Genomic DNA, 23,069 nt, shown 5'->3' on the forward strand with positions numbered 1-23,069 from the left:
ATATGCTGAATCTGGAGCAAATTGTGTCACTCACTTTCTTCAGTCCCTCTGCTGGCTGCTCAGAGCGAACTCACAGCCCTGCTGCTGCTGCTGCTGTAGCTGTACAAGGCAGCTCTGTGCCTCCAGGCCTGTGGTCCACACAAACCTGAATGCTGGCCTTTGGTCCCAGCTCTGATCCCCATGCAGTCCAGTAATAGAATGACCCTCCTTCTGCCCTCTGAGAAGTGCAGCGTCAACCCCACCTCATGGGTTGAAAACTCATCTTTTGGAGAGTAACCTTTTCTCGTTGTACTGTGATGATCTGCTGCTCAGCGGCCATCGCTGTTGCAGTCCTGTTTCTGCAATGGCGTTAATTTTGTCAGCCATGTTGTTACCTCAGTCTTAGTCCTGTGTTGAATTTTCTTGTCATTTTTTTTGTCAAATTTCTATCAACCTCATCCTGTTTCTTTTCGTCAAGTTTTAGAGTTGTAACAGTTGTAGTCTGTGGAAGCTGTTGACATTTTAATCCTTTTTTTTCTCAGTGATCTGATTAGATTGACCGTTTCAGCCGGTCCAGTTTGGCTTACTTGTGTGTAGTGTTATACTGTCATATGGACATATTCTGCACCTTTTGGTGGATGCACATGTTGGGGGAATCTCTGAAGTCTGTGAGCTAACATCTGCATCTCTTGAAGAATTCCATGTGTGTGTATGTTCGTGTATGTGTGTGTGTGTGTGTCTTCTGCATTGAGCAGAAGTCCACTTGGCTGCGTGTGTGCGATGTTGGCGCTCTTTCCTGTCTTGCTCGTGTTACTTCCTCTCTAATAAACTGTCATGATGTCTAATCTGCCCAGCTGGCATTGTCAGAACATGTGTCTGGATGAGCAGGATAGAGATGATGTGTGGGTATATGTTAAATTCATACATATATAATACATGTGTGTTTAAATTCATTTTTCCTTTTCATCTGAGGACAGGGATGGATAAGAATGATATTCAAACCCCTGCATTTATATAATAACATGCTTTATGTGTAATACAAATGGGGTTCTGTCAAAGCAGGAGCTCAGCAGTACCAGCATTTTGTCTTCCATTTTTTACTGCATATTGATGTTTTTTTAGCGCATTGCCAACAGAAATACCAAATGCTAATCAGGTCCCTCATCAGGCTGCTGTGCTGCTTGATGCTGGGATGATCGCATGACGCTGGTCTGCTATCAAGAGATCAATTTCAAATCCTATATTTGCCGGCAACTTGTTCTTTCACTTATCAAAGCCCACACAGGCTATTTGGCTCAGTCACAGTCTGTCTCTGTGAGTAATTTGTCATTCATCATCTGAGTCCTGGTCCAACTTTCCACCAATCAAGACGCGCACAAACTCTTCAAACTGATCTCCGAAATTGCCGTCTATCGTTTTCTTCATAGATCAATTATAAATATGTGGTTCTCTATTTCCACTATGTGGTTTTATGTTTTCCATTTTGGATGCAATTTGACCAGTGAAGTGATTGTTACAGATTATGGCTCACAGCATTAGTTGGTGTGTTGGGTAAACAGCAGAAAACCTGAAATAGCAAACTGATGGATTTGTGTGTGGGTGGGTGCGTGTTATGTAAATGCTAACAGCTGTGGTTTGAAAAGTCAGAATTTTCTTCAGCCAAATGCCTGAAACGAGAAGATTTTCAAATTGATTCATCTCTTCAGTGTTTTACAAGTTTCTGTATTTTTTGGAAGGGGTAAACGCATGAGTGTTTTTACTGTTATATTAGCTCATTCGACTACATAAAGGTACTAAACGAAGAGACAGGATGGCCTGGAAAGAACAGAAAACGCAGAGGGAAAGCTGGGAGACACAAAGTTTGTGTATTTGTCAGTTTTGAGTCTCTCCTCAACTTTCCCGTGCTTTACTGTACATTCCTTTTCACATCACTGTTGGAGATCTCGGTTTGTCCTCAGTTGGACGTCTGCAGAAAGTCTGCGTGCCTACAGCCCACTTTAATGCTGCATCAAGCAGTGAATTTGTTTGTGTGTGCCTGTCACGTGTCCAGGAATTACCAGAGCAACACTTGGTGACAAAACTGCTATCTTAGACTTGGCAGGTAAAAGACTGGAGCATAACGTTGGCATTGTTCTCATCTGAGATATACTTGTCTGTACTGTGTCTCTGCTTTCACTGCTCTGCGTGACTAAGAGAATGAAATCTACAGGGCGAGACTGACAAAGAGAAAAAGGGAACCTTAAAAGCTGTAAACCCTGCAAACCAAACTATAAAACTGTGTATCCTTACATCACCTTCCTCAGCCAACCTTCTTACCCCCCCTCCTTCTTTCACCTCCTTCATCCTGCTCTGTATTCCTCTCCCGCCACCCACCTCCATCCCTCCCTGTGCCCACCACTTCATCTCTACAAACAGCTAAACTCGCCAGGGGATTCGGTCCAGACAGACTTGATTCCCCTTAGTAATGTTGTGGTCTTGTCGCATCAAGCTCCAACAATGTGTGTATCTGTCTCCCTCAGCGAGCCTCATCGAGTTGTTCACAACATTCACCCTCCAGTCGACACACAGCTGCCCCTACTATAACCGTTTGTTTCGCTTGCTATGGATATCGCTGTGTGGCTGGTGCGCTCCATCTTATATTTCTATACAACAGCTTGTCCTCGAGGCTCCAGATGGGTTTGTCCCCGAATGCTGCCCGTACAATTTGCCCTGACACGAAGTCACGAGTGAAAAACTTTATGTTGCTCTCTGACACTGAAGCTACAGACTTATCACCGTGTGTCAGATTACAGTGGCAAAGAAAGAGACCAGATGTATTTAATTTTAGCATCTGTCAGGAAGTTCTCAGCGAGATAGACTTAATGTCAAGGCATGTTAATCACCGATCCCCTGTAGCATCTAATTGAGTCAATTGCAGCGCTTTTACAAAGAGTCATAACCTTGCCAGAGAATGGCTATTGAGGATGAATGGCCATCTCTTCTTACCACATTATAATCAAAGGTACTTTAGTATTGGGAGTAATCTATGAGATTGTTGTCTGTAAATGAGCCAGATTGCCCAAAGTGTAACGTAAAGGCAGACAATAGCAGGGTCAAAATCTATGGAAATAGCCTAATTAATTTATGTTTTACATTAGCAATTCATGTCTCAACATAAATAAGGCAGGTTATGATCTGTCAGTATGGTTTTTACTGTCTATCCCTCGAAACAGCCTTTTACCCATGCATATATAAATATTTGCTGTTCCTTGAAAATATTTGGACCTAGAGGCAAAAACGTTTCTTCATTATTCTTGTTTTCATAACCTGTCCTGCAAAATGTACAGTATCACTGGCATGGCACTTGAAGGCAAATGCGAGTATCCTGGAAATAACAATAAATAGCGTATCTCTCTGATACCTGTGATTATTATGCCATAAAATCTAATGAATGGAGCGAAAACCACAATAAAGCAACCTGTGGTAGGAAGCATTTATATCAAGCGATCTTACTCAATGATTGGTGATAAGTAAGACAAATAAGTCCTTTAGCTCAAGATGTTTTTAGGCCCCTTAAAATGATCTCAGCTCAGGGCTTGTAATTATCACATTTGTTGCAGTTTTAGCCATAAGGCTGCAACTGGTTCCCTCGTTATTCGCCGCGCTCTGTGTACAAGGTTCAACTGGCATCATTATTATTATTTTGTAACGTGTGTAAGTCACAACTTCATTTCATCAAAGCATCTATTTCTTGTGACACCAGACTATGTCATGCATATGTTTATTTCATTTAAACGATAGAAATAGACGGGTTGCGAGCTAGCAAAAGGGAAATGACATTTAAGCAAACTGCCAGCTTTGAATTTTCAGAGTTGCCAACAAGAAAGCTAGAAGCATATTTGGAGAAAGCCTGCAGATTATTAAGTAGTCGAAGGGATTGGTGGTGGGTGTCTCTGCTTCTGGGTTTCTGGATGATTGTGTGCGTGCGTGTGCGTGCATGTGGATGTTTTCATTTTCGACTTGGATCGCGGCCGCTCCTCGCAGAGTCGGAGTGATCCCACTCACTCCCTGCTCTTTCCTCGGGGCACGGAGATAGTGAGAGGTATTAATGGAGGGAGTGGTGGGAGGAAAGACAGTGAGCAAACGGGAGAAAACATGTTAGAATGAGACGGGAGCTGGACGGACAGAGGTGATGGGGGGGGGGAGTGAAAGAGCGAGTTGGATGGATGGAGGAGAGTGGGCGGACGAGGTCAGCGGAGTGAACGATGCAGATCAACAGTAGGCAAGAGGAGGTGGAGGGGAGAGGAGGCTCAGATCCAGATGGGAAGGTATTTTGGCAAGCAAGCCCCCCCCCAAACAGAATGACCCATCCAGCCCCGCCAGGAAGCAATCGTGGTTTCATCTCTTATAATAAAATCGCTCTCACTCGCTGTCTCGACAGCATCTGTCTTTCCTCTCTCCTGACCTCTCTCAAGTAGTTTCAAATCTTTTCTCTTTTGCCCTTTGATGCGCTCCTCTTTTGTTCTTTTTCATTTTTAATCTACTTGATCTAACCAGCTCCTCAGGCCGTACACGACCACTACAAGGAACAGCAAAATGTACATTTAAAGCCTACATGCGCTGAAAACAGGAAACCCTGAGAAAATGCGCTCTCTCTCTCTCTCTCTCTCTACTTCGTGTCCCACAAATACTTGGGAGTATTTGTCGGCCCTGCTTAGGCTAGAGCTGTCGTGTAGCGGAGTCGACCCCGTGTGCGAGGACAACTTGCTGATGTGCCAAAGGCAGGATTGTAACAAGGACACGGCGCAGCAGAGGGCAGGGAGCAGGACTCAGCGTGTGTGAAGAGGGTGAGGGGGGGAGGGAGAAAGAAGCGACAGCGAGAGAATAAGTGTAAGCCAAAACAGTGAAGTTAGAGCATTTCTAAATAAGCTCAGTCAACCATACAGAGGCCTCTGCTATGCATAACCAGGGCCCCAGGACCTTTTTTTGTTTTGTTTTTTTACCCCAGACATTTGTTCAAAGGAAGAGCCAGACAACACATAATGAAAGAAATGTGTCCTTGTCCTGTAAAGCTGCTCACAGACCTTAAGATGATGGAATCCCACAAAGACTTGATCTGCTGATATACATATTCTTCAGTCTCGACTACCAGAAAGGAGCTTGTATTGAGAGACTCAGTCAGTGCAGACTCACTCTGGTTTGAACTGTAAGCAAGCTGCAGCTCTGCATTAAGGAAGTTAAATGATTATCTTCAGGATAGGGAAAGTGTTGAGTGAAAAACATTGTTGATTTGGGTCTTAGAAGTCCTACACGTTGAGCAGAATGCCACATTTTAGTAATAAATCACTACACACAGTAGGATTTTACTTGAAAGGGAAAACCATGTGACATGTCATCATTACCATGAGAACAATCGTTTCCATTTCAGGAAACATGAACAGATTTATTTCCCCTGCCTGAATTCTTGAACAGCCTTTTCAATTGGTCATGCCATTTTTTTTTATTTTTATTCTTTGCAAATATACAGTGAAGCTCAATAATGAGGTTGTGTGCTGTATTTATGAGTTCTTTTTGTGTTGAGTGCAGAAGTATTTCGAAGTAAATCATTGGGAAGCAGGTGGTGAATCAATAATGCATACAGTTTTGGCTGTATGGAGAACAAGGGCTTGAACTGTATAATAATCACTGTAGCCTTTTCTTACAGCAGTGGCCCCGCAGTGAGGCGTAGTTCTAAATACGGACGGGTGGGGGGTGTTCATATTGAACTTCTCTGCTTCCACACACAGACACACCTACACTCGCAGTCCACTTCGGCTTGCCCTCCAGCAATAGAGAGCTCCAAGTGAGGAGGGTGTCAGGCAACAGGAAAAGCAGGGAGTGAGTGAAAGGAAAGCACAATAAATGCAAAGGGATTGACAGTACTGCAGCGCTTCGGGGGAAGGACGAATCAATACGCTCGCACACACAACACTCCCACGCAACAGCTAAATAATGCTGCCGGTTTGTCTTTCCTTCTCCTTCCGTGACCCCTGTCATCTTTGACACACTGTGTGGAAGAGTTTACTCTTGTTGTGCAAAAATTACAGAGTTTTAAACAATAGTTTCCATTAATTTGTTTACAAAACTCCTCCTCCGTCCTCGCTGTTGGAAAGCTTTTCTATTAGCTTGTAAGTATGTTGAAGGACCAAATACATATATATATATATACATATATATATATATATACATATACATATATATATGTGTGTGTGTGTGTATAATTTTATTTATTTTTTTTTTTGGCTCCCAAGCGTGACTCACTTCACTATTTCATATCTTCTCCTCCATCCTCGCTATTGGCAACCTTTTCTTTATTAGCTTGTAAGTATGTTGAAGGACCAAATACATATAAATATATGTATAATTTTATTTATTTATTTTTTTGGCTCCCAAGCATGAAACTCTTCACTATTTCAAGGTCAACGGATGTGGACAGTCAGTCAGTCTGTGAACATAATAAAGATGTACATGTTTAAGTATTGCTCAGTTGTAGCTCCATTAGCAGCCAATGGCTAATATCTTAAATTTCCCACACTGGATCAATAAAGTATCTATCCATCTATCTGTCTATCTATCTATCTATCTATCTATCTAATTGGACTTTTCCCTCTCAACACCAGCAGCAAGGCAGCCAGAGAAGAACCGCAGACAACTTCATCGGACTTATTCCAAGTCTGCAGAAAGACTGAGGAAAATTTGTTTACAATGCCGTCCCAATCCAAAAGCCCTCTCCCAATGTGGCCAAGCATGTAGCCATGTTTTGCTCAGGTTTAGAGGACACAGCTGGTGTATCCTCCGAAGCCCCCAGTATCCTGCTGATAAGTGCTTTAATGATGCACTTACATGAGTTTAGTCATTTATTCATAAATGGATGCCCTACATGAGCCAATGGCAGTTATTATTTACTTCACTGCAGGCTGTTGAAAAACCTGGCACAAACTTCTTGTTTTCTGCTTGTTCTTGTTAGCAGCAAGGTAGACCCTGCAGTCATCCAGTTACAGAGTAAAGGCTGTTAAATAAAAAAACTGAAGACTCAGATATCATTATATGTATCTGGTATAGAATTTTTTTGTCAGTTATATTTTATCTTTTAGGTCTAGTTGGTGTTGAAAGTGTTTTTATTTTCTTCCCCAGTAAACGTGCATTTATTTAACATCCATTAATAGCCGCACAACATGACACAGACTGTCTTTCTGACAACGTGAAGCAGAGGCTTTGCAGGAACACTTGACCAGCTAAGCAGTAACAGTAACGAGCGTGAAACGAGCCAGTTCAACTGGACCTCGCCGTGTCAGGGTTTGATTGTAACTCGTGCTGATAGGTGCATTGGTGTGAATGTCTGCCTGTTCTGCCCGAGTTATGATGAGCACTGTGGCTGTCTGTTCAGTAGATTCAAACATCAGCCAGTGCCTCAAAGTGACTGCTATGTCTGACCAGCATTTTCTATTTAACCCTAAGGTTTTGCACCGACACAAAGACTATTGATTAAAAGAAAAAAGAAAAAAAAAGCTAAGACCAAAAACAGACAGAAATGCCTGATGTGTTTGTGCTGTATCCACACGTCTGCTCTCCTTTTGACAGTTCACCCACTGTTTTAAAGTACAGTCTGACTGTGCAGCCAGTCTCCAGCCACCTGTTTGTCTACCTCTCCTACCTGTTCCATGCTGAAAGTTGCCACGGCTCCCTGCTTGTGTTAGGCAATAGTAGTTGACAACCCTAAGTGAGGCAGTAAATAGCACAGTAAAGTGGGTCTCAGAACGTCTGTCACGTCTGCTGGTGCGGCGGGATTCTTTTTAGTTGCTCTCTGCTCTGTTTGAACAGTTGGTTTGAGGCAGTGAGGCCTCTTTTTAAGCGCAGATTGTTAGCGTCGCTTTGCTCTGAGAATAGCTTTTCTGTGTCGGACACGCTCTGCTCACCTCAGACACTCGCCAGCTACCTTCACGCACGTAACCGGACACACGCAAAGCAGGAAGTGAACGCACATGTGCACCACTGAATCCACACAGAGATGCACGCTTGACGTAATGCTCCTCGAGTCACTTTGCTCGATGACTCACTGTCTGGTTCAGTCTATCTCCACATGCTACAGCGTCTGGATGGAAAATTCCCACAGAAGACATTGGTGAAGTGTTCTCAGAGCTGGGTGCATGTGGTCGTTCACACACCAGGAGGACGATTGCCCTCGGAGTACAGGAAAAAGCCTTCGGAGCAGCCACAGTCATTCATAGATTCACATTAAAGATGTTCTCTGTTCACCTTTTAAGCAGTGTTTGGAGGGTGTTAAGACAGATTTTGTAATGGACGAGATGCAGAGAGCATTGTGAGAGAATCTCCGAGGGGAGGAACAGAGATTTTACTTATTGTACTTATCTCATGTTGAGCCCCTCCCTTCATCTCTTCTTTTCTCCGTCCCTCAACTGCTTGACTTCTGTCCCCCTGACTCCTCATGACTCCCATCTCGCATGTCTTAATTAAACGGCTGCTCAGAGGGAGGAAAGCACGCAGTGAACGAGGGGATGTGGGGGTTGGGTGGTGGGCGATTAATGAAAGAAGAGTCCGTTAATTACACAACAAGGTCAAGGCCGTTTTACCTTCACAGCTTAATTGCGGCCCCTGATTGTGTTGCAAGGCCTCATTTTTAATTCAAACAGCAGGCAGACTAAACTACGTTAATTGTCGGTGTGTGTGTGTGTGTGCATGTACATTTATGTTGATGAGTGTGTTTTGATAAGTGTGTATTTTACTAGACAGTGCATCTTCTCACCCTTGACAGTGTGCTTTCAGAGCTGAGTTACAATGTTGAAAGTACTTGTTAAAAGAATAATGTGTGCCTTGTGTGTAGGTGTACTTCTGTTTAAGCCTTATGCAATCAGTTATACAAACGTATACAAATCAGTTTTTTAAAAGACTGTAATGCATAATTCACTTTTTTTCCTCTCATAACTCTCTTATGGGGATTCTGGTGTATAACCATTCATATATTTCTCCTTTTTTTATTGTGGAAAGCAGTTTCTTGTTGCAGGAATTGTGTTGGTCGCTGTGTTTTTGCAGTGAGAAACATCGTAACTTTTAGATGCTGGGAGACATAAACCCCTGGTGGAACTTAAATTAATGCTCTTAAAAAAATAAAAAATACATTTTTTGCCAGAAGTTAGGAAGAGCTGAAGCTGAGCTGAGCCTTACACCTGCTTAATGCCTGTTGTCAATGTTTATGTATGCATGTTTTGATCCCTGACAAAGAGCTCAGCCGTTAAACCCCGTAGGGGGTTTGGGGGGGGATCAGCCCACCTCATCCATCTCCTTGATAGACCAACTGTTCCTCATCACATGGGGTCATGTTTGTGCACACACACCCACACATACACATATATACACACAGTCTGCACACCCTCCAAAAATATTTCAACTGTCGTATGCTGTGACCAAAGCTCCCCCCACCAGTGAAAATACTTAATATGCCTTATGGTCGGAGTGACCCCCTGCCACCGACTCCATCCATCTCTGCACCCGGTCAGCTTTTTAATAACTTTGGAACAGGATGATGAGCCGAGGATTAGGTTTGCCTTTGATGGCCCACGTGGGACTTCATAGTGTAGAAATCATAGCAACCTGTGCTGGCCATTAATGTTTTACAGCGGAAACCAAGCGCAGAACCTGCTGAAATTATTTGTTCATGCATGCAAGAAAAGAGGGGAAAAATATATTGATTTCCTGCCCTCCCTGGAGACCGTGAACACTGAGACTTGACCTCTTGGCCTTCTGTTCATACTTACAGGTTAGATGTCACATGAGGGTCATGCAGGTGAATCAGTGAGCCTTTCTTTATGTTTGCCAGTGTGTGAGCAGTGCAAAAATGAATAAATAAATGAATAAAAGCAAAAATAAATAATAGGTCAACTTGATAAACAAGTGAACACTCACACTGTCAAGCAAACTCAAAGTAAGCGAGAAAAATAAAGACCTGTATGATGTAACACAATGCAATTCAGTCGCTTAAATACTCTTCACTGGAAACATTTTTGTATTGTCGAATCCATTTTGAATAAGCACTTTGGGGTGGTTGTGATGTGTTTGACTGTGTGCTTAATTTGTATTTGAGTCTAACATTGAATAGCTTTTGAATTAGCTTTCTAGCTAATGTTTGACCAGCCAATCTGTTAGCTAAAAGGTCACATTCATGTACCTTTCTGTGTAGGTTTCGAAGTGACGGATGAAACTGAATGTTGTGGTGGTCATGTTTCTGTTGTCATCTTACTACTGTCATTAACAACATAGTCCTTGAATGCAAATTTTACTGTTTTCGGGCTTGCCCTCCACATGGCAGCTGATTGGGTTGCCAGGTTTCTGTGCATTGCACTAGAAATCACCCACTTATGTCTTAAAACTAAAATGTAGTTTCTCAGTATATACACAATCAATTTGAAGAAAGTTTGGTCCTCTTGAGTAATCAAGTTAAAGTCATGTCTTATCAGTGTGAATCAGACAAGTCTCAAATCCTCAGATCTGTGACTTGAGTCACTAATATGTTGTAAAAGATGCAGACCACCCTCATATAGGCACTCATATATTTAATTACACTGCATAAGTACACAGAGGTATGCTCCTTCTCTTCCTGCTAAGTGACTCTAATAGGTGTGTCTTCCAGGGGTGTGGAGCCTCTGATTACCCTTGACCTCCTCTCGTTTAGCATTGGACCACATACTAGAATGAATGAACTGCTCTGCCGGTTTCTTTTTATTTCCATCCGTTCTCCTCTTTTCTCCATTGTACTTAATGATATGCAGCAGCGCTCCTCTATCTGCACTCTTGGGAATCAAATTTATCAGGCCGATTTGTCTATATCTGGGTCACAGTCTTAATGAAAATGGCTGATTCGGATGAGGCGAGTGAGACCGGAATGTCATTAGTAGGCGAGGCTCATTCGAGTTCACATCCCAGATTTGAATAGCTGATTCAAAAGAATCAAATGAAATCGGCGTGTCACAACAGACTGCAGGCTGAAGATTATGCCTGTTAATTTCCATAACCAGGCCATATTCATCAACGCACACACAAATGAGGGGTCCGTAAGAAAACAAAAACTCTCTTCTGTTCTTCATATCCTCCCTAATGCTGCCGCCACTGAATGTGATTAGCTTCCACTTGCATATTTCATTAAATATTTAGGCAATTAATGTAAGATGTAGGCACATGCGTTTGTGAATTCCAGTCCAAATCGACTGGAACAAACACCTTTTTTTTTCCGGATTGGTCTGAAGGTTCTGTGTTTTTATTTCATTTTCTTACAAAAACACACATACTGGCGGAACTTCACTCGGTACTTTTTGCTCACTCTGTGTTTGTCATATACAGCAGGCTCGCCGTGCAGAGGCGTGCTGTAGCCATGCACTTGACACATTTTTATGCATGAAAAATTGGAAGTAGTGAAGAATGACATTACATATTGCCATTGCCAGTGTGGAGAGATGTGTCCAAAACGCTGCGGTGTGTATAACCTTCGGCAGCATTACCAATCAATGTTACCTCTCTTACCTTAGCTTATCTTTGCTCTCAGTTTGAAGGTGGAATTGTATTTTGGTGAAGTATGACAGGCAGGGGAGACGGTGCACACACACATGCACACACGCACACACACACATGCAGCACAACAGCATGACTGTTGAAAAAGAGCAGATCATTGAATCTCATTTCGCGAGCGCTCGACCTGAAATTGCCTGACATTCACATGCAAACATGTTTGCTGAGTCGCGGCCGATATGGTTAGAATGTAAATGAACGAGACGCTGCCTACTGTTGCTCAAATGTTCACACCCAAACATACACGCATACGCAATATATTACCCTAAAATTTAATTGAACCCTTCTCCTACTGCAAGCTGCTTCCCATGCAGGCTGGGACGTGTGCAGTAAGGAGTGTTGCTGTGTGTGTGTGTGTGTGTGTGTGTGTGTGAGAGAGAGAGAGAGAGAGAGAGAGAGACGCTGTCCATCTGGATGTGATGGTGATAATGATGATGATGATGATAATGGGTATCAGTGGGATGTGAAGGCTGAGAGCCTGCAGGCCACCTTGTGAGGCTTGACTGATTAGTGCTAAATATGTTTTGCTTCTCTTTTCTTTATGTGTGTCACTGAGGATGTGTATGTGCTCCCCACACACACATATACACGTGATTGCATGCACGTTCCACGTTACTGGGGATGAGGGACATATATAAAGTGCCTTTGTGGCTGAGTGAGAGGTTTCACACACAGTGAAACCAAACCACCACACACTTAAACACCGTGACCATTGGGCGAGGTCGCACATCCCTCAGTCGGGTGAGGTTTGATGATGGTCAAAGTCAGGCAGTGAAGCGTGACAGCATGGTGATGTCTACTAAAACCAGATTTGGATACGTTATGGTAAGGCAATGACTCCCTTTAGCCAGGGTCAAGAGTTGTGCACTGTATTTACTGGCTACCATTTTGTTTGAGTGTCTGAATTCTGTGTGAAATATATGGATGTGGTGCCCTCAAAAATTCCAGTAAAATTGGTTGCACTTTTACACAGTAAAAGTGTTCCTTCCATGATGCAATGAGTTGCATGCGATGGATGCAAAAAAAAAAGGGCAGTGGTGAATAAGTGAACAAGGTAGTCATTTTGGACGCAGCCAGCGACTTCAGGTCAGGGTTGATGGTGTTGCCATCATCATTAGATGCTTTGTGACAGAGTTGCTGACGTGATGGTCTGAACGTAGAACCTGAGGCCTAACATGCAGGGTCACCATTAAGCTGTGTAAGCAGGAGCCTGAGTTGATGATGTTCCAAGCATGTATTTAAGGGTCAGTTCACCCAAATTACAAAACAACATTTTAACACAATCCTCGCGCTGTCGGCACATGGGGATATTTGTCCCCGAGATTTCAGCTTCAGGTCTGATACAACAGGGATGAAAGGCCTCGAACAGTCGTCTTTGTTTACATTATCTGAATGTCAGTGTTGTTCAAAGACGAGTCGAGTGCATGGAATGTGATTGTCTGCAGAAGCCATGCATCTGATGAGAACGGAGAGCAGGTTAATGAGCAGGAAGCCCTCAATGAGCAGCACTGCTTATTGCTGCCCACTCGGGGTAAGAACAACAGCTAAATACCTGAAATGTAAGTGAACGGTGGCTGTGTGATGGGTGGAGAAGAGGTGGAGGCGATAGTATCCTGAAATTGTTCCTTCTCAGCCTTTTGTTCCACAGCCTCTGATAAATCGTGTGAAAATGATAGCTGGAGCAAAAGTAGGGATGGCAAATAATAGACAAAGGGGGAGGGAGGGTGGGAGGGAGCAAACATGACGGAGGGAGGGCAGGGGGACAGGCGGAGGGGGGTGGGAGTTTGTCAGGGAGCAGGGCCGATAGCAGTCAAGAGCTATTTGAGCAGATGAGATGGGAGAAAGGTTAACGTCAGAGTGACACGGGTATTAGAGGGAAGCGTGAAAACACTGGAAGAGAAGAAGAATTTTGTATAATGTCAGAGCCTCAGCCGAGTGAGTCAGTGTATGTGTGTGTGTGTGTGTGTGTGTTCATAAACTGCAGATACGTGTCCACCCTCCATCTGTCTGCTCTCATCATGTGTACACAGAAGAGAAAATATGTTTGCTTATTTTTTATTCATGTATGACGTACTGTGACATTCACACTCAAAGACAAATTGATTCACATCACACACTGTACTACCCATATTTCTTTTGTCACATAGAATTACAGTGAATACAAAGCCAACAACTTTAACTAACCAGCTGATTCTTGCTCCCGGGATGCTCATGTTGATTGGTCGGTTCACCACTTTGGTCCAGACTGAAGGATCTCAACATCTACTGGATGGATTGGCACAAGATTTTGTACAAATATTAATGCTTCTCAGACAGAGAATTTTCACTCTCTTGATTTTTCTTCTCGCGTCACCACATACAAGGTCTTGGGTGAAATTTCACAATGCAGCTGCTGAAAGTATTGATTTGGTTCAAACATTGCGCTGAGCAAAATTCTGGTGACCCCCTGACTTTTTTATTTGGTGCCATCATCAGGGCCAAATTCTAATTTCTCCAGCACCTGCATTTATGCCTGCAGGACTAATCACATTGCATTCAGCCTCACAGAGCAGCTGGCATGGCTGACTCGCAGGCCTCGTTCAGACTGCCGGTCCAAATTCATTTTCGGCGTTAATTGAACTAAATTCAGAAAGTCTGGACAACACGAAATGCAAGTTTTGCAAATCAGATCCAGGCCCCATTTTGAAGTGGTCTGAGACAAAGCTGGAATCTCCTCTACATCGGAAAACTGTGTCACTGACATACGAAGGGGCTGACTCCATTGTCGTTACCACAGCAACCCATGCAGATAGGCTGGTGACGTCTCAACACCCAAATCCGATCTGATCGTGTCCAAACAACAGTGTGGACTGTCCATCTTAAATATCTGCTTTGTGAAGTCTGAATTGCCTGCAGTCTGAACAAAGCTTAGGTCTGTCCAAGAGTATTATTTCATAATTTTCCTGCAAAATGTATCTACAATCTTTAAAAATCATGTTTTGCTAATCTTTTTCTCTGGGTCATGATATAAAAGATGCAGTGTGTTTCATTTGACCCACATAAGTGAAAAAACTCCAGTCCAGTCCAGCCTTATTTGATGTCCAGATGTAATGGATGTAAATGCTAAACCTCAGTTGCGTTGTCCTACATTCCTTTTATTTCCTGTGCCTGCATTTGTGTCCGAATGCGTTTCATGCATGTCTGTATATCTGGCTTTTTGCGTGTTCAGCTCTGCGCTGTCTGTCTGAGTCACAATGCGCAGACCTGGCACTTCTGTGCTGTGATGCAACACAACAGCTCTTTGTTGTGTCCGTTCTGTGATGTAACCACTCTGTCGCTGTTAAATGTCCTGTGTCTAAGTGTGTGTCTGTGTGAGAAAGCCGCCGAATCAGTCTGTGGGTGTTTACATTCATACAAGTGTGTGTGTCTGTGTGTGTGCATTGAGCGTGTCTTTGTTGGCAGAATTAGACATGTCTCCGGCGTTAAGCTCATACACAGCACCGCTGACATTAATACCCCTGGCGGCATTGTTCGCTAGTTATCCTCCTGTGTTCTCTGTGTGATGTCAGTCTGTGGTAACCAGGGCAGAACAGAGAATAAAATGATAAAGCAAAGCATTGACCTGAATGGCATGGCTCAGAGCTTTCTACCCGATTACACTGCGAGACAGCAGCCAGTCAGTGGGTAGACTTGAATGAGGTCTTTACTTTGAGCTGATAACAGGGATTTATGCTGTAATTCAGGGCTTGGTTGTATCTTCAAAGCAGCTAGACGCATGGACAGGTTATGACACTGCATGTAGAGCGAGAGAAAATTGTTGTCTCCAAAAAGCACACCGTGGAAAGTGTCATGACATTGCTTTTTTCATCAGTCACTTAATGTCGGCCTGTAACGCCACAAAACAAAAGCCTGTTCGTTATAGTGATGTGATACGTAACCACTTGGAACGATTTGAATGGTGTCAAAGAGAGAAAATAGACTTGTTTGTTATCAGAATTGAATAAATCATGCTCTTGAATTTTTGATCTCAGTTCATGATGCTCTTGAATCTGAAATTAATAATAATCATGTCACTAAATAACCCAGTTCTTATAAAGTATTAAATACTTGTAGTGGTCACACATCAGAAGAAACGACTCGAGCATTTCCAAACTAAGAACGGCCATTTTTCCACACGTTGCACGTTAATTATGCATAAGGAATGGTACAAAATTGTTCTTGTGTGTATGTGTGTGTGCGTGTCTCATTAATAATTGAGCAGTTAACCTATGCAGTGCTGTATATTTTTCATTTTCATTCAGCTGCGTGAGAGAACCATGAAATAACAGACACAACTGCAATACTTTTAATGGTAATTAGCAAATGTTAGCATGCTAACCAGCTAAGTCACCGAGGTGGCGGCTGTTAGGCGTCGGCATGTTGGCACGGTCATCGTGAGTGTGTTGGCATGCTGATATTTGCATTTAGTTTAAAGCATCTGTGCACACACAGTCTGACACACACAGAGAAAACACTTTAGGTGTCTTAACCAGGATTTTTACTAGCAAGGGAAAGTGAGAATTTTCCCTCATAGTTTGACTTCTACTGGAGGTCTGAGGATCTCCACTGGAAGCCCTCCAAGCTTGTTTACCTAAGCTCTGGGATATTCTGAATGCACTCTAGATTATGCCGGAGTTAATATATTTAAAAATTTTCTTCTGATCCACAGCAGTCCAAATTCAATTCTTTTCAGCCAAGGTCCCATTACTTCGTAAATAGTGGCTCTTTTTGTTTGGTGTGGTTGGGGGTTGGGGGCCCTGCTTCCATCCCATTCAGTCCAGTTTCAGCTGGTCCACTTCAGTCAGACTCATTTGGGTACCACAACATCATCATTTCACAATTTTATAATTTGATTCAACCTGAAACACTTAAATGTACCAATCAGTCATTTCTCTCCAACCCACCTACCTGTCTGACCTGTAGGGGTGTGTGTGTGTGTGTGTGTAGAGAAGACCTTCAAAACTGTTGGATGGTAATGAGAATTCATTTTGTGGGTGTTAAAGCTGCCCACCAGCTGAAAGAATTAGCATCAGCCACACAGAGGGCACTGATCTGAATTAAAGCTCTCTGAATTATTGATTTCCACCTGCTGGAATCGCATCCCGTCTCCCTTGGATCTCTCCATCGTGCCATCAGCTCTGTTTCGCTGTTTTGTTTTGGGTTTTTTTTCATTCTGTGACTTGTCCAATTGAGTAAAACTGTTGGCAGGAACCAGTGATGGTGCCACAGGTCGCCTGTGTGTTTTCATTGTGTATACGTGCAGAAGTTAGGTTTGTGTTGATGTCTCAGTGAATGTGGGTGAATAACAGTGGGGGTTAAGCTGTGTGTGTGTGTGTGTCTAAAGCAAACCTCTTTCAGTATTATTAATATTAATTAATGTGTGCTGTCAAGAAGGCAGAGAAACAATTCATTGCTCGCACTTATTGTATTAAGTGTTTCATGATTTATTAATGGTCGTGTTTAAGGGCAGAGAAAATAAGGGCAAGGAAAAATGAGGAAAAAAAGGGCAAATTAGAAATCGATTCCTCTCGCAAAGACAAAAGTCTATTAAAGTTATTTGTGAGCTCAGTGAAATGTGGATTTTCTCTTTTTAGTTTTTATTCATTAGATGATGAAACTGTCAGGTTATCTCAAAAGTGTCTTTTTGATCATGAATCTTTTCTTTTCTTTTCATTTTCCTTATTAAATGGACGCCCGCCTTCACTTTGATGTTTCTCATTTTACCTCATCACGCAAGGGCGCCTTGTAAGCATGCACAAGCACATGCTGAATTAAGCTACTGTCGCACATATTTCTGTCACTGCCACTTTCGGTGTTTGTATGTTTTATTCGTGCCTCTGTCGAGCTTGAGGAGTCCACTCTCCCTTCCTGTTCCTCTCTTTGTGCGGTGTGTAGCCCTCCCGTCTTTCTGTCTCTCACACACCATCTGTCTGTCTGTTGGTGACTCCGTCTCTCCTAACTGTCTCTAACAGCAGTTGGTCATCCTGCCTCATCCTCCACCCCACCCTCCATAAGGACTTAGCATGTCACTGCATATCTGTATCATTACACCTTGAAGGAATATGTCTCTATATCTGTGTGTGTGTGTGTGTGTGCGCGCACATGTGCTACCATGTTCCATTTAATCGAGACTCCCCGTTGGCACATCGGACAAATTGATCAGTTGGTTTGCCAGCTGTCCTGGCAGATCTCTCCTTCTGTCTCTCTATTTCTCTAACAACCCCCCTCCCCCTTTCTCTCGCCAATGCTTTCATTTCCAGTTTAACTTGTATACCTTGGCAATGAAAAGGCAAAGGGATGGGGGGGGAAGGAAACCATGTCTTCTAATGATTGGAGTGGTCTTTCTTACAAGCATCTTTTTCTCCCAGTGTTGGAGGCGTTTTAGAGATTCCACATTCTCCCATTGGCAGATGGCTGCTGGCCCATTTCGACTGATGTGACCTTTCCTGGCATTGGCTGTTGGCGTTCCTGTCGGATGGTGCCTCGCTGTGGAGAATGATGGGCAGCGCGCAACGCCAGCTCCTTTTGTTATCAGAGCTACACATATTGTCTTGATACACCCCTATCATTAGATGCACATTTCCAAGGTGGGCTTGCAAAATGTGCATCCACGCTGAATTGAAGAGATAAGTCAGAACTGCAGCCAGCCACGAACATGGCGAGCCTGCGTTTAAGCAATGATAGGTAGGAAATGCAAAACCCCTTTCTGTTCTCATGGATCTATGCATAATTTGCCTTGATTTGGGTGCTATTCACACTTGATGTCCTTGGCGTGGCGAGGGGAGGATAGTGGCAGCACGGTCAGGAACAAAGGGAGTCTAGTCTGAAGCTGCTTGACAGCGTGTGCGGGTGTGTTTCTGTTATGTCCCCATGCTTGGCTGCGCTGTGAGCTTGAAAGCGAGAGGCTTTTCTCTGTGTAATGACAGATATTAGAAAGTCGATTACAAGGGTCTTACAGCCTCGGGCACGCAACTCACAGGGATACACACACACACACACACACACACACACGTACACGGGTGCAAAAAAACACACTCGCATCCACACTCACTCTGGACTGAGCCGGGAGAGGCTGACGAGGCCAGCTAATCGATGTGCAATGGCAGGCCTTTTGTGCATGCGTGTGTGTGTGTATGTGTGTGTGTGTTTTTGTTTTAAAAAAAAAAAGGCTGAGTAAAAGAGGTGGGATAACAGAGGCCCCATCGTTATTGTGCTTGTGCCTTGATGAACGTCCATAAGCCAAAAGTGTTTTGGGGGCAGCAGTTTTTGCGTGTGTGTTTGCACCTGCTGTGTACAGCTCAACTTGCCTGTCTCACACGGAGACCTGCCCGCTCTGCTCTGCCTAATTGACTGTATTCTACGGAGACACAGTGCCAGAGGTGGGAGAGATGCTCTAATATCATTCTGGTTTTCCAGCTGGGGAGACAAGCAAGCCTTTATAAAAGATGGCAGCAGATGGGTGCATTGGTAACATTAGTTAATAACTTAATGAAATAAGGTTAGTTTACTAATGTTAACCACTCACTAGGCACAACTTTGAATCAATCTTTCTGATTGCTTTAAATGTTTGTCTTGACTTAATTAACCAGTCTTGTCCTTTGGTGAGTGTCCAATAATGAGATCAGTCCCTCAGGTGTCCTCGCGCTGGAAAACTGAATGGGTTTTGTGCTGAGGAAGACTTCAACTCTGCATTGTCCTTTTTGTAAAAAAAAAAAAAAGATGCTTGTTTAACCAGCATATCAGATGATCCATCAGTCTGCCCATCTATCTATCCGTCTGTTTATCCAGCTTATCCTTCTCGCTTCTGAAACATGGAAAAGTAAGCCTTTTGCAGGTTCAGTGTTTCAAATTATGCTGATGGAATAAGACAAGAGAGGCAGATGACAGACAAGGAGGGAAGAAAGGCAAAGCGGGGAAGAAAAAGTAGAAACAAGGGTGTGAAAGACAGACAGGATAAGAGAAAGAGAACCGAGGAGAGAGCGAGAAAGAGAGGGAAAGAGTGCATACCAGAGCTGTTAAAGCAGACCCGCTGTTTAACATACAGTCTCAGAAGAGGGGAGACCGCAGCATCGAGCCGTCGCCAGCTCCCAGATTTCACACCCATTATCACCTGCTACAAAGGCACGGCAAGTGGAAAATGAAGCAGCATAGAAGGATAGTGTAAAATAACCTGTTTTATTCACTGTGCGTTTGTGAGTGTGTGTTTATGCGCCGCCTGTTGTCACACTTTCATTGATAAGCCTCTGTTGCACGGTGTGTATTCCTGAGGGCTGCACATGTAAGGTCACGGGTGCTCATCACCGTCGCCCACGCTCTCACCTTTCAGTGTCTCTGCAGAAGCTGGGTGTCAGAGGAAGATATTTGAGGGGAATAAAAACTTAAAGAGGGAAATGTTGAACACAAGTTTTGGGGCTTTGCAGTTGTGCGCGTGCACCATCTCGTCTCGGCTTGTTTTCATTTGCTTAGCTGGTTCAATCCAGTAGCAGCCTTTGATGCCATTCGCCAAGGCCACTGATCACACGTAATGTGAGAATTGTGTTTGTCAGATGGATTAAGCCAAAGTCTCCTCTATTTTCTCCTTTAATCATATCTTTTGTCTCGTCTGTGCGTCCCCGTGGATTCACTTGCTTTTTGTTTTTTCTTCATTCTTAATTTTCTCTCTTGTGAGTTATATGGAGGATTAGAGCTTTTTTTTCCCCCCCTTTGGCTTTAAAATGCTGCTCTGCTTAGTGGAATGTTGGAATAGTTTCAGTGCAAAGATGAAAATAAAAATGCTGAGTGATTATAAAATGGCTTTAACTTATTATAAGAGCTGAAGATTTTTTATTGGCCTCTCTGTAGGAATATCTCATGGATTTAAATTTCCTTTGCATTTCTTTTGCATGTGATTTATGTGTTCTCCTTCTGTGCAGAAATCTCCTTAAAATATGGCCTTCGATGGGATTTCCCTTGTTCACATAAAACAGATATCAGATGAAATGTCTGTACTAATGCTCTGTATTTCTGTGTGTTCTTTTGCAGCGTGTCCCCCTGGCTCTTACAAGATGTCCTCCAGGCAGCAGGAGTGTTTTCCCTGCCCGGCCAACAGCGTCGCAGAGGAGGAAGGATCTGTGGTGTGTGTGTGTGAGGAGGACCACTTCAGAACCCCGCTGGACACACCCTCAGCGCCATGCACAAGTAATAGGATAATAAGTTCATATTTGTGCGTGTGTGTCCTCTTAAACTGCACCCTTTCCTTCTCTCGTGCCGATTGCAGCGTATCACTCAGGCCCTGCATTGTTGCACCACAACATTTTTGCATTGAAGTGAGCAATTTCATGCTTCCAAGCCAAGCATTATCGCGACCTCCCGTCCTGCCTTTCATATATTCGCTCTTGTCGTTTGCCTCTTTTATCCTTAAAGACCACTTTGCCTCTGTGGTTTCACCCGTCCTTCACCCTGCATCCTTTCATCCACCTCCCCCTTTTTCATCTCATCACCTCTTCATGTGACCTGCGTCCACCTCTTCCCAGTTTCTGTCTCGCCATCCATCCTCATTCTTCCAGCTCCAGATCCTCCTCGTCACCCCATTTCCATGTCTCATCTCCCCCGGCCTTCACCTCTCCTTCACCTTATACCCCTCCTCTGGTATCGTATTCCTGTCATGTAGAAAAATTCTCCCGGAGACACTTAAGGTGTTGTTTTTAATCATCCCAGATTGTTGACTGGGAACAAGTCCGTCCCACTAACTACAGACGGGATGTGTGCCTCGAGCTGCTGTTCTAATGTGAGGCGGTCAAAGAGTTTTCACAGCTACATAGAAAAGGATGTGTTTGCTCAAACATACATCACTCTTTTCTTTCTGCCTTCGTTATTTCCCCTTGATAGCATCGGTAAACATTGAGCATTTGCTGTCTTGTTTGAGAGAGAGTTAAAAACTTGGGATTTATTTTGACAGTTTTACATGTGCAGCACTTAAGGGATGTCAGGTAAATCCGGTCCATGTTTGACAACATGTGTACAGTCTTCAGCTGAGAAAACACACTCACGTCCATGCATGTTATTTCATGATCCAAGCTGGACTTTTCCCTCCTCCTCCTCAACCTGTGCTTGCTCCCCCCTTCTATTTCATTTAGTATACACACATTATGTATCCCTCCACCACAGCCATTTTATGCCTTTGATCACTCATCCATCCTTCATCCCTCCTCCTAACATTATGTGCACATTATGTATTTGTCCAAAAAGCCCATCACACCATCCTCTCCATCTTTTTATTTAACCTTATACATTCTCTCCATATTCCTCCGCCTTTTCCCCTGACATTACAGATCCATTTTGTGCTATAGATCCATTACCCCCCCTCCTCCCATTTCCACTGGACTGCCTTATCTTTTTCTGCCCCGTCCGTTTTTTCATTTTGACCCTTGAACACATATTTCCCTCTGTTCTCTCTCGACTGTCTTCTTAACTCGGCCACTCATCACTCTTCCTTCCTGCCAACTGCCTCTTCACATTTTCCCTCCTCTTCATCCTTTCACCCATGCGTGTTATCGCCCCATCCTTTTTCCCTCTGTCAAACCGAAATCCCATCCCTCTATCCTCAAGCGACAAACTCTCTATAATCTCATCCCCACTGTCCACGCATTATCCGTTCATCCCTCACCTCTTACCTCTTCTCACCCCGTCTCGCATACCGAATACCATTCCTCTCCAATAGCCAATAAAGATGCACCACAAGGCCAATAAGACAAAAAACCATACAGGGCAGCCCTATTGATTCCTGCATGCCTATTGATATAGCTTCGTAATTAGATGGAGGAATAATGGGCTCTATATCCTGGGAGTATTCGGGGCAGTAAAACCTTAGGGTCATGAGCTCTGTGCATATGTGTGTTTGTGTACATACACATTTACTTGTGTGTACATACATGTGTAAGTGTGTGGGCATACTAGCTTTTATGCTAACTGCGATGGAGGGGTGTAATTACAATATTGATTGCTGAGCTCTCTGATCCCTGTGTGATAACATTTATAGCAGCCTAATGACCACATTAATTATACTATTGATTCAGTAATTATGATCATCCCCAGATTTGGGTAATCCACCGCATGGCACGGACGGAGAAAGAGAGAAGCCGATGAATCAAGAATTATAAGAATAAAAGGGAAAAGGGAGATTTTGCCAGATGAATGAGGTTTGATATGCGCATCTTATTATCTCAGCAATTAAATAATAATACCAGTGTAATTTTGTTCTTTTCTTTTTTTTGCCATTAATGGCTCTGAAGTACCTGAGCCCTGATGTGTTTACCACAGTTAGAAGCTATTGCTGTCTCTTTGAAATAATAGACCCTTCATTGTTCTAAAAAATCCTTTTGAAGCAGGTGATAGAATTCACGGCAACATTATTTCAAACGAGATTTATCTTGTAATACTTCCCAAAATGACTAATTACCATTGTTAATGATGACTGTTTACATATTTCCCATCACAGC

General features: G+C 43.3%; 1 protein-coding gene across 3 annotated transcripts in view; it reads left to right on the forward strand.

Annotated features, from left to right (window-relative positions):
- Positions 1-23,069, forward strand: part of LOC124074477 (ephrin type-A receptor 7) — a 303,047-nt gene that overhangs the window by 232,803 nt on the left and 47,175 nt on the right. For all 3 annotated transcript variants that reach the window (XR_006845858.1, XM_046417453.1, XM_046417452.1), the window contains exon 4: positions 20,614-20,769. Coding sequence is in view for 2 of the 3 variants with exons in the window: in XM_046417453.1 (XP_046273409.1) it covers positions 20,614-20,769 (156 nt within the window). In the remaining variant the exon portion in view is untranslated. The remainder of the gene's footprint in view (positions 1-20,613; positions 20,770-23,069) is intronic.

This window comes from Scatophagus argus, chromosome 17, assembly GCF_020382885.2.
Source record: "Scatophagus argus isolate fScaArg1 chromosome 17, fScaArg1.pri, whole genome shotgun sequence".
Lineage (NCBI taxonomy): Eukaryota > Metazoa > Chordata > Actinopteri > Scatophagidae > Scatophagus > Scatophagus argus.